Genomic DNA, 13344 nt, shown 5'->3' on the forward strand with positions numbered 1-13344 from the left:
AAACTCTGAATTTTATTTACTATGAGGTAAAGAAAAATGTCCTTTCTATCAGTAACTATGTTATTTAATTGCTTTTTTGACATCTGCAGGCTCCCCCAGGGTTGAAAAAGAATCTGCTGAGAACATATGAGTCCTGGACTCCTGAGCAGATCAGTAAAGGTTGTCTCCCGTCCTTCACTCTCTTTACTTCACTTCTCAAATATTACAAAGCAAAGACTAAATAGTACTAAACAGTTATTCAGCTAGTCAAAGCCATACTCTTTGTGTCCCTTCTTATGTTTTGTTGTTATGTAACCGCAGAACAGTGCCTGCCCTTTTGTTGTACAATACACTCTGCAACGATATAACAACATGATTGTTAAAATTAGGGTACATATGGCTGGGCATTGTATTTGTTTTGACTGTGAGATGCTGATGATTTTGTATGTGTAGGAGGCAATCTGGCCAGAGCCCAATCTCTATTCTGTCTGGCTTGGTTCCATGCTGTCTGTCAAGAGAGACGGAACTACATCCCCCAGGTAGAACACACAAACCCAGCAAGTATGTATTGGATAGAAAAGATCTTTACTCTTTTGTTAAAATGCCAGGTATTTCTGACATAACAAATTGAGACTGCGATGAATCATTTAAAATGATTTTTTTTTAGTTTATTGTGGTTTTTAGTATGTGCATTCCATCTGAAAAATAAATCTAAGGGTGAATTACAAAATAAAAATTAAAAAGATTTATTAACCTGGTTGCATATGTGTCCACACCCTTTGCAAATATCTTACTAATCCCACATTTAGATTTAATTTAGAAATTAAGTCTTCTTTGGTAGAAGTCTATCAGCATGCCAAATCCTAAATGGCAATCTTTACCCATTTGCTAAATTTACTAGATTGTGAGAATGTCTCTTTGCAGTATCCCTCTTCATGCCAAAACCATAATTTTCTTTCAGCAAAGTCATTTCTTTTGTTAATTTTTATATAAACTTGGTATCACAGTAATGTTGATGCTGTTGATGACTCTTTTTATGTCCAACAACTTGTTTAAAATTGTGGCTGAAAGTTCTAGTTTGGTTTTATATAACATATTCTTCTACCAGGAAATATTTAATGCAGTACTAAAGGGTAATTTTTTTTGTAAAAAAAATGTTTTTTTCTTTCAATTCTTGGCAGCCTCCCTGTCCGGTTTCAGTTTTGTCATTTCATTTTAGTTTTAACTAGATGCATAACTATAGTGTTCATAATCATTGTGCACATCTTTATATGCAAACACCTGTCTGAATTTATAACTAGCTCATTTACACATATTGTCCACTCCACAAGCACTTACGATAAATAGTTAAAGAAAAAACTGTTTCCCCAGAGGTCAGTTTTGTTTTCCTCACTGACTTCTGTAATCGTATTTAACGTTGTGCTGGGCCTCAGGCTTTGAGGAATGTTTCTCTGTGTTTTGCCTTGTGCATGAATGTATAAGCCTTTATAGAAAGGCTGTCTGCTGGCCAGACTGCACACCACACAATTTAAAACTGCGCCCACCTTAAGAATTTAGAGCAGCCTGTTGACCTGATACTTCTCGTTCATGCTGCGGGTAGACTAATGGATCAATACAACTGAATTAATGCTTTTGGTCCCTGAGTTGTCAGACAATGGAAATGTTGGTTCTCCAACTTCCATAATGTCAGACACTGTAGAGGGATTTTCAGAAGGTACAGGCTTTAGAAATGCAGTCACTTGATGGCAAGTTATGGTCGTTGAGCAAGTATCATCGATAATGACATTTTGTGACAAAAACTGAAAAGTACAGTTATTTAAGAAGCACAAACCAGAACCTCCAACACTCTCCCTTCACATAGATATTATATCATTTTTATGTTTTCTAAGAAATGACTGTTGACCTTTCTTCCTATATATATACATATACAGTATATATATACTATATACACACCCCTACATATGCCCGCATGCACCCCCCCCCCCCCCCCCCCCACACACAGACATACAGTATATATATACATATTGTTGATAAATCTGAGGGTGAATTACAACATAAAGATTTAGAGAGAGAGACATAAAGACATTATTGTGGTAATGACTCTTATGACCCCCTTCATACCACAGTGAGTTTACTTTTTAAACTAACCCTTATTAGTCTATCAAATTTTCAGCATTTATTCTTATATATTATTGTGTGAAGTAATAATTGTGTTCTACAATTTGCATAAAGCCTTCATTATTATCCACATTTAATCTTATTTTGATATTTGTCATTTTATTAAACTTTGTTTTTTCATGTTCTTGTTACATTCGCCTGTAATGTCTCTCAGTTCCTATCATCCTATTCCAGAATAACCCTCTAATTATTCAAACTCACTTACACTTTTATTTATTTAATTCCCTGTCTGCTTTTCATCCTTTGTTCCATATTACTTCTTTTCATACAGTTGTGCAGAAAACACTTCATATCAACCGAAAGTTTCACAGAAACAAAAAAAGGTTTAAAAAGTGGAGATATGTTTCTTGATGTAGATACCTTCATAGAGGTACCTATATCTTTACCAGTCAAAGCAAGCAATAAGCAGTCAGTGATATATAAACAGAATTAATGCAGACATTCATCTGTGAGCACGTTTATCAAATGTGATACAGACCAGTCCCATCACTCTGAATGAATGTAAACTGAAGCTCAAAATTACTGTAAAACAGTGTACACTCCATCATTCACAGTTATTAAAAATACTCTCAAAGTTTTGCTCCAATGCCTTTTCCAACTACAGCATCAATAAACAGATTACATCTGCTGACTGAATCGCTGTGAAGTGCATTAAACACATAAATGCAACCTGAGACAGCCCTCACACTCCATTACATTTTAACATCTCTGTTGATTTTCTGAAATGATCAGCACTAGGTAATTGCTTTTTTGTCTAAGCATGTTCTTATGCGTGATAATCTGAGTTGGTTCAGATTGGTCTTTGACTGTTCAACCCTAAAACTCACCTTTACTTCTCAATGCTCCAGAACATAGTGTAGTATGTTCTTGTTCTTATGTCAGCTGAAGTTTGTGCAAAAAGTAGCCCCAGTCCAATACTAAAACATGGACTACTGGCTTTACTTGAGTCAAAGTTCAAAATATACAATGTGCATGGGATCTAGAAGCTCACAGATGAGCAGAAGTTGTTCTTTTATACGACTCTTCTTTGTCTTGTTAGTAAAACAAGATGGATTTCAGGGGTGAATCATAAATTATACTCAAATGTGATAGACGGGATAGTACTTGATGTTCCACAAACTCGGCTAATTGATGTTTGGATCCAAGTAAAAAGTGTTTCCAGATGTTCTTATATTTAACACATATTTAACTTTAGCTGCTTTTTGCAACTTTGTGTTGAGAGTTTGTTTTTTAAAACGAAATAATTGTCTCACAAATTAGAGGCAGTGAAACATAATAGCACTACATTTATGAGCATCCAGTTGCAAATAAACAAACCACAATTTATCTTTTATCTTTTCAGCTTTAAGTTCCTGTAATGTGAAATGTGTTTTATTTTCAGGGATGGACAAAATTCTATGAGTTTTCCCTCTCTGACCTCCGTGCTGGTTTTGAGATCATCGACAGGCTCTTTGAAGGTAGGAGCATTGCAAACTGGACAGTTGTAGGTAATTCTCTGCATCTGCAGAAAATTAATAACTGGAAAATGTGGAGACTCCTCATAGATGAGTATTTGTTGAAAATATCACACTTGAATAGCAAATATGAATCAGCTTACCTTTGTGGCACTATTTATGGTAAATGGACAGAATTTATAAAGGATTTTTTTTAGCCATACCTTTATTCAAAGTGTTTTTACACTAATTTCAAATGTACAGATTTGTAATCAGAAACAGACATTCATACACTTATACTCAGTTATGTAGGCAACTTAGCATTAAGAGAGAATAGTATTCTTCCCACTGAGCCACTTCTTCCCCACACATAGAATTGTGCTGTGGAAAGCAACATCTTTCACTTTATAAATTGTATTATCATTAAGAGATTCTTCCCGGTGCTTCACCAGAACTGCTCCTTGGTTGACCTATGTATTGAAGCTAAATAGTCTAACAAGATGTATTGCAATCAATAATTATTGGCACTTCTGTTAAAATCTAAAAATAAAAATAGGATATCCTAAAAGCAAAATGTATTTAGTGTGGAAAATGATACCACGTTAATAAAATAATTGTTTTTAAAACATTGGCACCACACTTACTGACATATCTTAATAATTTCTGTTAAAATGTGAGAAGCTTTTTTATATAATACTTCTTTAAATTCAGGAATAAAACACTGGCTTAATATACCACAGGAATAAGGCAGTCTTCACAATCAGACAACATGGATACAACCTAAGTCAAGCTGTCTCAGAAATCAGAAAATGTCTCCAACAAATAGCTACAAGGTTGAAAATATACATACTATATTTCCTTGAGCCATGTGTATCCTCATTGATTGTGACTTCACAGGCAGACATATGGTCATTTAATATATGTTCTTAGTGTTGAAGTGCAACGTTCAAATACATAATGTTTTCATCTTTTTTTTATAATTCACTACTGAGCTCAGTCTGCTTAGTGGGTGATAGGTTTGGATAGGTTTGAACTTCATCTTTTTAACAGATGCTTGAACCAAAGGTGTGAACTGAATAATCCTCTTTACAATGGGATGTGTCTTCATTGGGTTAAAAAGTGAATCTTGCAGTTTCACTTTATGATCTCGGGTCATTGGGCTTTTATCTGAAAGAGATTTAATGGATATCTGTTTTAAAGTTGGAGCTCATCTGACCTTTAAGACCTTTTTTAGCTGAACTACAACCAAGCAGTACTCTTGGCTTTTCTTAGTGTGATTTAGTCATTTGAACACCTTTCTAAATCTTACAGTCCTCATTTACTGTGTAATACAATCAATGAGCAAATCACAGTGTGCGCTGTTCCAACAAATGAAGTGGCTCTGTTCACTTTATTCCCCCAAAATGTTCTTTTGAACAAACTGTTTGGGAACAATTCAACCCAGACAGGGTTGTTTTCCATTTGAATGAACTCACTCCACATTTTTATAGCTTACATTTTTCTGTTTATATTCTTTATGTCAAAGGTGGTAAAATTTTCCAATGGGAGTTTGTCCATGGCCTGTTGGAGAGCGCCATCTATGGTGGACGAATAGACAACCCCTCTGATCTCCACATCTTGCGCTCTTACCTCGAGCAGTTCTTCTCTGCGAGACTCCTTTCATCCACCCACTCTGGTGGACAAAGGAGGAGTAAAGGAGGGGGACGCATTTTTCCATCTCAAATCAGCCTCCCAAACTCCTGCTCCATCATGGTAAGTTGCTAAGATGACACAAATGGTACAAACAAATTTAACACTGCAGTAATAGGTAGTTTAGTACTTGGAGTGTGTGACTGAATACAATTATTGCAGCATGGTATGATTTTTGTGATAGGGCAGTTCAATTTTAAAACTGCTTCCCAAGCAAGCAAAAAAAACAAATGTAAACCGAATGATTGTTCTGACTTAATATTGGAACCCTTTGGTAGTCGTTTAATATTGTTATCTTGTGTTAGATAAATTTCAGGTTAAATATGCTGTTTAGTAAAGCATTTCCTTTCACCAACAACTGTACTGTGATAATGGAATAAAGCATTAATTCCCACTGCAAGATTTTGCAAACATGCAGTTTTTAAAAAAGCTTCCTTATAAAAGTACAGTTCCTATCTTCTAATTCCTCTCTGTTTGGGTCAAGTGACCTCAGTAGTGGTCACTGAGGTTTAAAGTGATCAGATGGCTGTTGTAGATATTTTTGAAGTACAAGCACCATTTGGCATGTTCCAATATAGACTCTTAAGCTTTTTAAACTAATCTGCTTGACTTTTTCTCTGAAGCTCAGATTTATAATCATGCTATATATGAAAGGATTATAGCAACTCTAAAAATAATAAAACATGTCTTTTCTTTCTGTCTTTGCCCTCTGCAGGAATCACTTCTTTTTTATTCTTTTCCAAAACATTTCAGAATTCCATGCGCACATAGTTTATGTATTAGTCTGTAGTCACGCAAAATTTGTTGTTAATACTACGGAATATTTTGTTAAACACCTTTTAATAAGATTTTTAAAAAAAGAAAAATTCTAGTGAACACACCCATAGGAACTCTGATTAGTCGACCGCTTCCTTAGGTGACATTAACAGAGGTTAACAGATATAATAAATAAAGAATATACATTTTTAGCTACTCACAAGTTTTGACATTTATTTTTTATTTATATTTTAGAAAATTATTGATATTTTTTATGGACAGTGTGTTATTTTTTGTTAAAAAGTAATACAGAATATTACTATATCAGCTAGTGATGTGACTTTTCTAAGCCACATTACAAACTTAAGTAATTTTATTTCTCAAACGTATTACTTAAAATGCAATTGTAATGCTTTATTATAAAATAATTAAAACAAATTGACCAGCAGTCTACAAGATTTAGCATAAGTTAAGCTAAATCTAAAGAAAGTGACTTATAATAATAGGAACTCAGCAGGTTTGTTCTTTCTCTTTCGATACTATGGCTATGTGTGTGAAATGATGTGTATGGTGTCCTCTCAGGATTACCGTAGTGTGGTGGAGAATCTCCCAGAGGATGACAGACCTGCATTCTTCGGTCTACCTGCCAACATAGAGCGATCCTCACAGAGAATCATCAGCTCCCAGGTTCACTCAGACACCACCATACAGCTCTCTCCTTCTTCATTCGCTCACACATCCCAATCAGCACCACACCTTTCCTGAAGACAGACATAATGGTGTAGATCTTTATAGTTTTCAATAAAAAATAAAGTACATGGATCTTTACACACAGGGATCCCAAATCTAACCACAAGTTAAGAGGCTTTTCCTGAAATTTGATTTTCTATTACAGCATTACTTGACAGTGTTTCAATAAGCTTCTTTTGATGTCAGAAGTGCTTGGCTTTCTTGCCTCTAAGGTTTCCTCATAGAAGTTCAGGGGGGCTGAGGTCTAGGGCCCAAAAAGGAAAGTATGTAAAAGTCAACTTTTCATGGTCAACTTTGATCTTTGAGTTGTTTTTGCATACCTTTGAGGTGTCCTCGGGGAAAATATATTCTGTTGCATCATGAACTCTTCTCCACAAAAATGAAAACCGGAAGGTGTGTAGCAAGTCTCTGATGAACTGAGTAGTATGTCTCCTTGATCAGGGTAAACTCACTGTCAATCATCTGTCTAGCCCTAAAAAATTACAAGCAGGGTAGGCATATATAAAATTACACCTACTATTTTTCACCGTGATGTATCAAGGATGTCCCAATCAGTTTGCTTTTTTTTGTTACCTGATACTGATCCAAGTTTTATATTTAGACTTTCTCCCAAGTTCCAGTCCAGTAGATCATTAAAGTTAATAAAATCAATGCCAAGTACATGCTTGAAATCTTGGCAGCTTCAAAGTGCAGTAAAATAACACTGCATTTCATCAGTGTTACACTGATACTCACTACAGTCCAGTCTCTTGTCCAGTTTTTTTTTTTTCCACCAACAGATATTTTGTCCCACCAGAGTTTCTCCAGTTTACTCTCAACATGGTGGTCTAAGTTAGGTTAACTCTAATAAAGCTAATATAATGCAAAATTAGCTTTCTTATATATACATTTATTATATAAGTTTGATTTTCAGATACAACTGCATTGATAAACAATGTATGTGTTGATCAAGCTGGCAATGTTTTCATTCATACATTTTCCTTAAGTTCTAGACTAATAATAGCATGTTTACATGTTTATGTTCTGTTTTTTATTGACTTGTTAAAAATCTGAATCATTGCATTTTTCACTACAATATTCAGGCAAAGAATTATCTGGCTTCATAAATGAAGAACTTTGTTTTGAAAATCAGAAGATTTAGTTAAGACTTAAATATTACCTTATTCCTTAGTGAATGGTTCTGTTTACTGTTTTTAAACACAAAACAGTCTCATAAATCTTTTCAGGGAAATATGAACAATAAATTAACAAGGACTGACAAGACAGAAAAGGATTTACTAATGCAAGTTATCAATTAATGAGTTGAACTGAAATTGATTGATCTTGTTGATCCACATCATTGATCTAAAAAAAGAAAACAGAGTTTTCTCTTGTAGCAAGAGGGTAAACCTTCTTCACATAACAGGAAACACTGATTTCTTTTTTTTGTGTGTGTGGGCGTGTGTGTGTGTCAGCTGTACCACATACTGGCTGTATAAACAGAATTTTTTTTTTCATATATTATTGAATTTAAACATATTAATAAGATATAACAAAGCAGCAATCTGGGATGCTGAATAGAAAAATCAAAGATTAAAAGAATAAAATATTTGAAACATCTATTCTCCCATGAACAGAGAAACATTGATACAGTAAGAAGAACCACAGACTTTACTTGTCATCACGTGTCAAAGAAAAGGACAAAAAGTGTGATGTAATCTCAGGGCAGTCTACAATCTGTGTTTGTGCTGTTAGTCATGCTTTCAATTCAGCATCCCTCTAAAAAAGTGGCCAGGAATGTTACAACTTTGCTCCATGAAGTCCATTAACTCATGACAGCCGTCAAAATCAACCGTGCTTATTCTCATCATGTTTTTCTTCATCAAGTTGGATTTTTTTCTGTTATTCTGTGTTGTGTCATCACATCCTCGCCTTCATAGTAAATCAATAATTTCTAATTGAGAATTTAATGCTACTCTCCACACAACTGATTGAGCGCTAATAAGTTGAAACATAAGGGACGTGTCAAATGTTTATATTTCAAAACAGATCCACATAAAGTGGAGTTTTTCTTTCCTGTTCTGGGATTCCTCTGCCATCTTTACCTCTGCATCAACTCCGCCTAACGAAAACTAGCTTCGCCCTCTTCTAGGTGGTGGCCACACTACAACTCTTTCAGTGTTGTAGTGTGGCTAGTAAATAGAAATGGAACTAATTTTAATCTAATAAACAATTAATCAACAATTAATCATAGATTGAATGTTTGCATCTCTAAAAAGAATAGACTAATTTAGTTCTTGCACATCCTTGTTTATTTGTAATTATCTTCGGTCTTTGTCTGGTGATCACTGAAACCAACAACCAAGTTTAATTCATGTAGCACTTACAAGGTTCTTACATAGATCTGCTTGTGCGTATGTGTGTTTCTGAATTTCTTTCTTCACCTGTCTTCCACATATGTTACTGTCGCCCCTCCTGCTGTCATCTGTCACCAACACTTTCATGCACTCTCTTTTTAATTCTCTCTTTTCCCCTAATATACTCTCTCTGTTCCCCAAAGGACCGATGTCAATGTCTGTGGGCTACGCAACTAACCTCGCACACCCACACGCACATGCTGCAATTTTAGAGCATGCTGTTAAAAAATTAAAGTAAAATTCTTGTGGGACTGACCTAGCTCAGGTCATAGTGGCTGTAAATGAAAAGTTAGCTTTCCTTTAGTTTACTGTCGCTGGTTAATAATTATTCTCAGTATTTTAGCTGCCAGGTAAAGTAATGTCAATTTTCATCAACTTAATTGCTAGATTATGACATATACTTTCTGTTGAAAAAAATGACAGCTAAGAAGCTATCCTGGTACACTACAGCTTAATAGGAACAAAAAAGATTTTTCCTAGTCCTGCAAAATTTCTACAGGATAGATAGTCTCCAATGCCCAGTTTACTTACAGTAAAGACCAAAAGTTTGGACACACTTTCCAATAGGAATTGTCTTTTATCAGGTCTTTTAGTAAAATCCAAAAAATGGTTTCAAAAGGTTGCATGTAATTCAGTTTTATATTCAACACACTAATTAGAGATACATGAATGAAAATATCCCTGTTTGCATATTTGTTTGACTTTTTAATGTTTTTTGTAGGTAATTTCACAATTGCGTGTGCTCAGCCGCTCAGTGGCAACAGGTTCCAAATTTGATCGGGAGCTGTGGTCAAATGGACTATCACCTGTTCTCAACTTATGGAAGAAACTAAACCAGGTCAGTTCATGCTTTTAAATTATTTCTGGTTTTCTGAATTTAATATTGGTTTTAGTTCAGTCTTCTTATTAAAGCAAACAGCAAGAATGTTGTAATTCTGCTTCAGTATTTTAAAATGTCTGTGATTTCTCTGTATTGGAGAGTGCAGCATGCAATAATTGAAAATGTGTGAGTTCCCCAGCATTTTGCAGCGCTAATATCAAAGCAAGTAGCCAAGAGATAATTGTAAATTAGTCGTCAGTGACAGTCACAGTATAATAGATCCTAGGTTGCCCAGTCAGCCAGCACTCTTGTGTGTGGTTGCTTGGAGACAGGCACCTTTTTCTTTTTTAAGTGAAACGGACATGTACCTTTATATTAAATAATTTAGCTTCCATATTCCCGTCTTCTTGCTCTGCTTCTTTTATTCACTCCAGTGCTATAAAGCACACATGCTTGCTCTCTCCTTGCACCTTTACTTTGCTCAGCCTCGCAGCTTCTCATTGCTCTCGTAGTTCATTTTAACCAGAGTTGTTTTTACCTAGAGAGGAACAGAGAATGTCTGAGTCATTCATTACAGCTGTATCACTTAGTTCTGAATCTGCTGCTGTATGCTTTCAGTTAACTGCTTATCAGTCATGAGTTGGCCTACAGTGTTTGACCATCAGTGTATATGTGCCTCAGAGTGTGACTTGCATTGCTAAGTTCATTATGTATGTCAACTGCTGAAGTGTATCTTGTAAATATTACATTCAAGCACTTTCATGCATACAAGCTATTTGTTCACTGTAAAAGTGTTTGTCGTTGAGGGAGAAGTCTAGAATCTAGAGAATCTAAACAAACTGAGAATGTTCATGCGGTTATTAGGTTACATTTTTGAACACACAATGGGACTGCTGCAGTTAGGCTATCGCAGCTTTGTTCTGTCTCACTCTTCAACATCCACATTCATGCATCTCACATTCCTAACTGTGAGTTTGTACAAGAAACGTACAGAACAGCACAGATAAAAAGTTTGCACTCTATTAAAATGGCAGCATCATGTAAAATTGGCATTGTTAAACTTTACATCATGTTATAATTTCATTCCCTCATCAAAGACATACCTGGAGTGTTGCCTTGATTCTTTCAAGCATGTTTGAGAAGTTTTTTTTAATTTCCATGTAAACCATCAGCTGTGCAAAATGCCTGGGTGGAACTAGCCCCGCCTTCGAGGCGCAGCTCCTCTTCCGAGCTTCTGCTTCACAGAGAATCACTCCCCCGCAACTCCTACGCTCCTACTCCAGAGGAGTAGTCAGACTCTGACTACTCCTTCAGACGAGTCAGCAGCAATTAGCAAACACCTGGTGGAACCGCGCACCTGCTGAGCTCATTATACAAGCTACTTCTCAATAAAAATGACTTCTAGAAAGCTGGAGTTTGAGAAAGAACAGGAGTTTTTAAAGAGACAAAGGCCCACTTTCAAATCATTAAATTACGATGTCAAATTTATTTTATGTCATATTTGAGATATGTAGCACTTTTATAACAACTGAAGTTAGCATAGTTACTTGATTGTCCTATAAAATGGCACCATGTGTCTGGAAAACACATAACACTTCCCCATTAAAATAAATCTAAACATCTGAGTTTGTTGCCTCATTTACTCACCTAATATCTTCTTTATTGTTATTTTTAAATCTTTAAATCCTGGTGTTTTATTAGTAATGCACATACTCTTAGTCTAACGGCACTGCAGAAAAATGTTCTGTTTTTGATGTATACCATGCAGTTCTGAAAGCTGATGGTGTCTTTATCTGCTTTCTATCAGGGTTCTACGCTGATCCATCAGAAGGTTGAGCCACCTACAGAAGGCCAGAAGTCACCAATCCTATCGTTCATTGCTCTGGAGCAGTTTAATGCCATCCGCCTGGTCCAGGTGTGTGTCTGTGACAAAACTATTTTCTCATTCTGTTTAAATGGTGTTTGCTGATTTCTGTGTGTATTGTGTATGTTTGTGAAAAGGATTTCATTAAAGAGCACAGGGATTCAACATAAATGCCATTGACACAATAAGCTTTTAAATCAGTTATTGATTTGGCAAGCTTTGCCTCACTTACAGTGCCTTACAAAAGCATTCATAACTCTTGAACTTTTCAAATTTTTTTCATGTTGCAGCTACACATACACAGTTCATATACACGGTTTTCAATTATTTTTAAATTAAAATATGACAAGTGTGACTTGCATTTGTATTCACCCCACTTTACTTTGAAACCTCCAAATAATGCACTGTGGCTTTTACAGGTGTTCTGTAAAAGCCACAGAGGTTTGCTGGAAAACATTAGTGAACAGAAAGTATCATGAACTCCAAAGTTCAAAGTTTTTGAAAACTTTAAGCTGGTTAGGTTATACAAACAGTAATAGTTAAAGCTTAGGCATTCTACAGAGCTCTCGTCAAGACATCACCTAAAAATGGGCACAAGTGACAAGCTACCATGACATTGCTGTTCATTTAAACATCCTGGGATTTCTTCCATTTACTTGGATTTCCCTGGTAGACTTTCTACTGGGCCAGTCAGCGAACAGAAGCAGAAGTTGTGAACAATGTCATTGACTTTATGCACCATTTTAGAATTGTAGTGTGCCTGTAGTTTTAGCAATGGCAGCGAAGGAAGTGAATGAAGCCATTCAGTCCGCGTTGGCCATTCTTCCAAATATTGAATTAATACTAACGGCTGTCTCGTTCGGCTCAGCACTTCTTTTTTTGCAGAAGAGAATGGTTGTTAACAGTGCACACCGTTTCCTGTAAGCTTCATAGCATCAAGCTGGCACATTACACAGACACAACCAAACACTAGTGATTGGGTAACATTTAAAACATCAACAGAGTCTCTGCCTTCAGGAAGCAGTTATTTCTCAATAGGCGAGACCCCAGACCCTCTGTACGAAGCTACGAAAGGGACCTAATGTGTCTTTAAAAGTTGACTCAGTATATGTTTCTAATGTAAAACATTTTTCAAATTCAAGTTTAAAAAGAAATCAAAATTTGTGAAAATAAAAAAGAAGTCTGCTATGCTGTGCACATGCAGTCATTATGGACAAGGTAACTACAGTAAACCTTTTGGTGAGCAGCTGTACAGTTTGTGTTAAGGATAGGATGTCCTGTATTTAAAATGTACTTCTTGTCACAGAGTATTCACCAGTCTCTCGCTGCACTGAGTAAGGTCATCAGAGGAACCCAGCTGTTAACCCCTGAGGTTCAGAAACTGGCCACTGCCTTGCTAAATCAAGAGGTAAGAAAAAGATTCCCAGAAGGGGTCACACTGAGATATGCAGAGGTGGCATTAAGTAAGATCACCAACTA

General features: G+C 35.8%; 1 protein-coding gene across 8 annotated transcripts in view; it reads left to right on the forward strand.

The window, feature by feature from the left end:
* The window catches only part of dync2h1 (dynein cytoplasmic 2 heavy chain 1), a 104687-nt gene that overhangs the window by 77376 nt on the left and 13967 nt on the right, over positions 1-13344 (forward strand). For all 8 annotated transcript variants that reach the window (XM_032545462.1, XM_032545461.1, XM_032545466.1 and 5 more), the window contains 8 exons: positions 90-159; positions 433-518; positions 3539-3614; positions 5116-5342; positions 6618-6722; positions 9903-10019; positions 11809-11916; positions 13172-13273. In XM_032545462.1, coding sequence (XP_032401353.1) covers positions 90-159; positions 433-518; positions 3539-3614; positions 5116-5342; positions 6618-6722; positions 9903-10019; positions 11809-11916; positions 13172-13273 — 891 coding nt within the window. The remainder of the gene's footprint in view (positions 1-89; positions 160-432; positions 519-3538; positions 3615-5115; positions 5343-6617; positions 6723-9902; positions 10020-11808; positions 11917-13171; positions 13274-13344) is intronic.

This window comes from Xiphophorus hellerii, chromosome 18, assembly GCF_003331165.1.
Source record: "Xiphophorus hellerii strain 12219 chromosome 18, Xiphophorus_hellerii-4.1, whole genome shotgun sequence".
NCBI classification, from domain to species: Eukaryota; Metazoa; Chordata; class Actinopteri; order Cyprinodontiformes; family Poeciliidae; genus Xiphophorus; species Xiphophorus hellerii.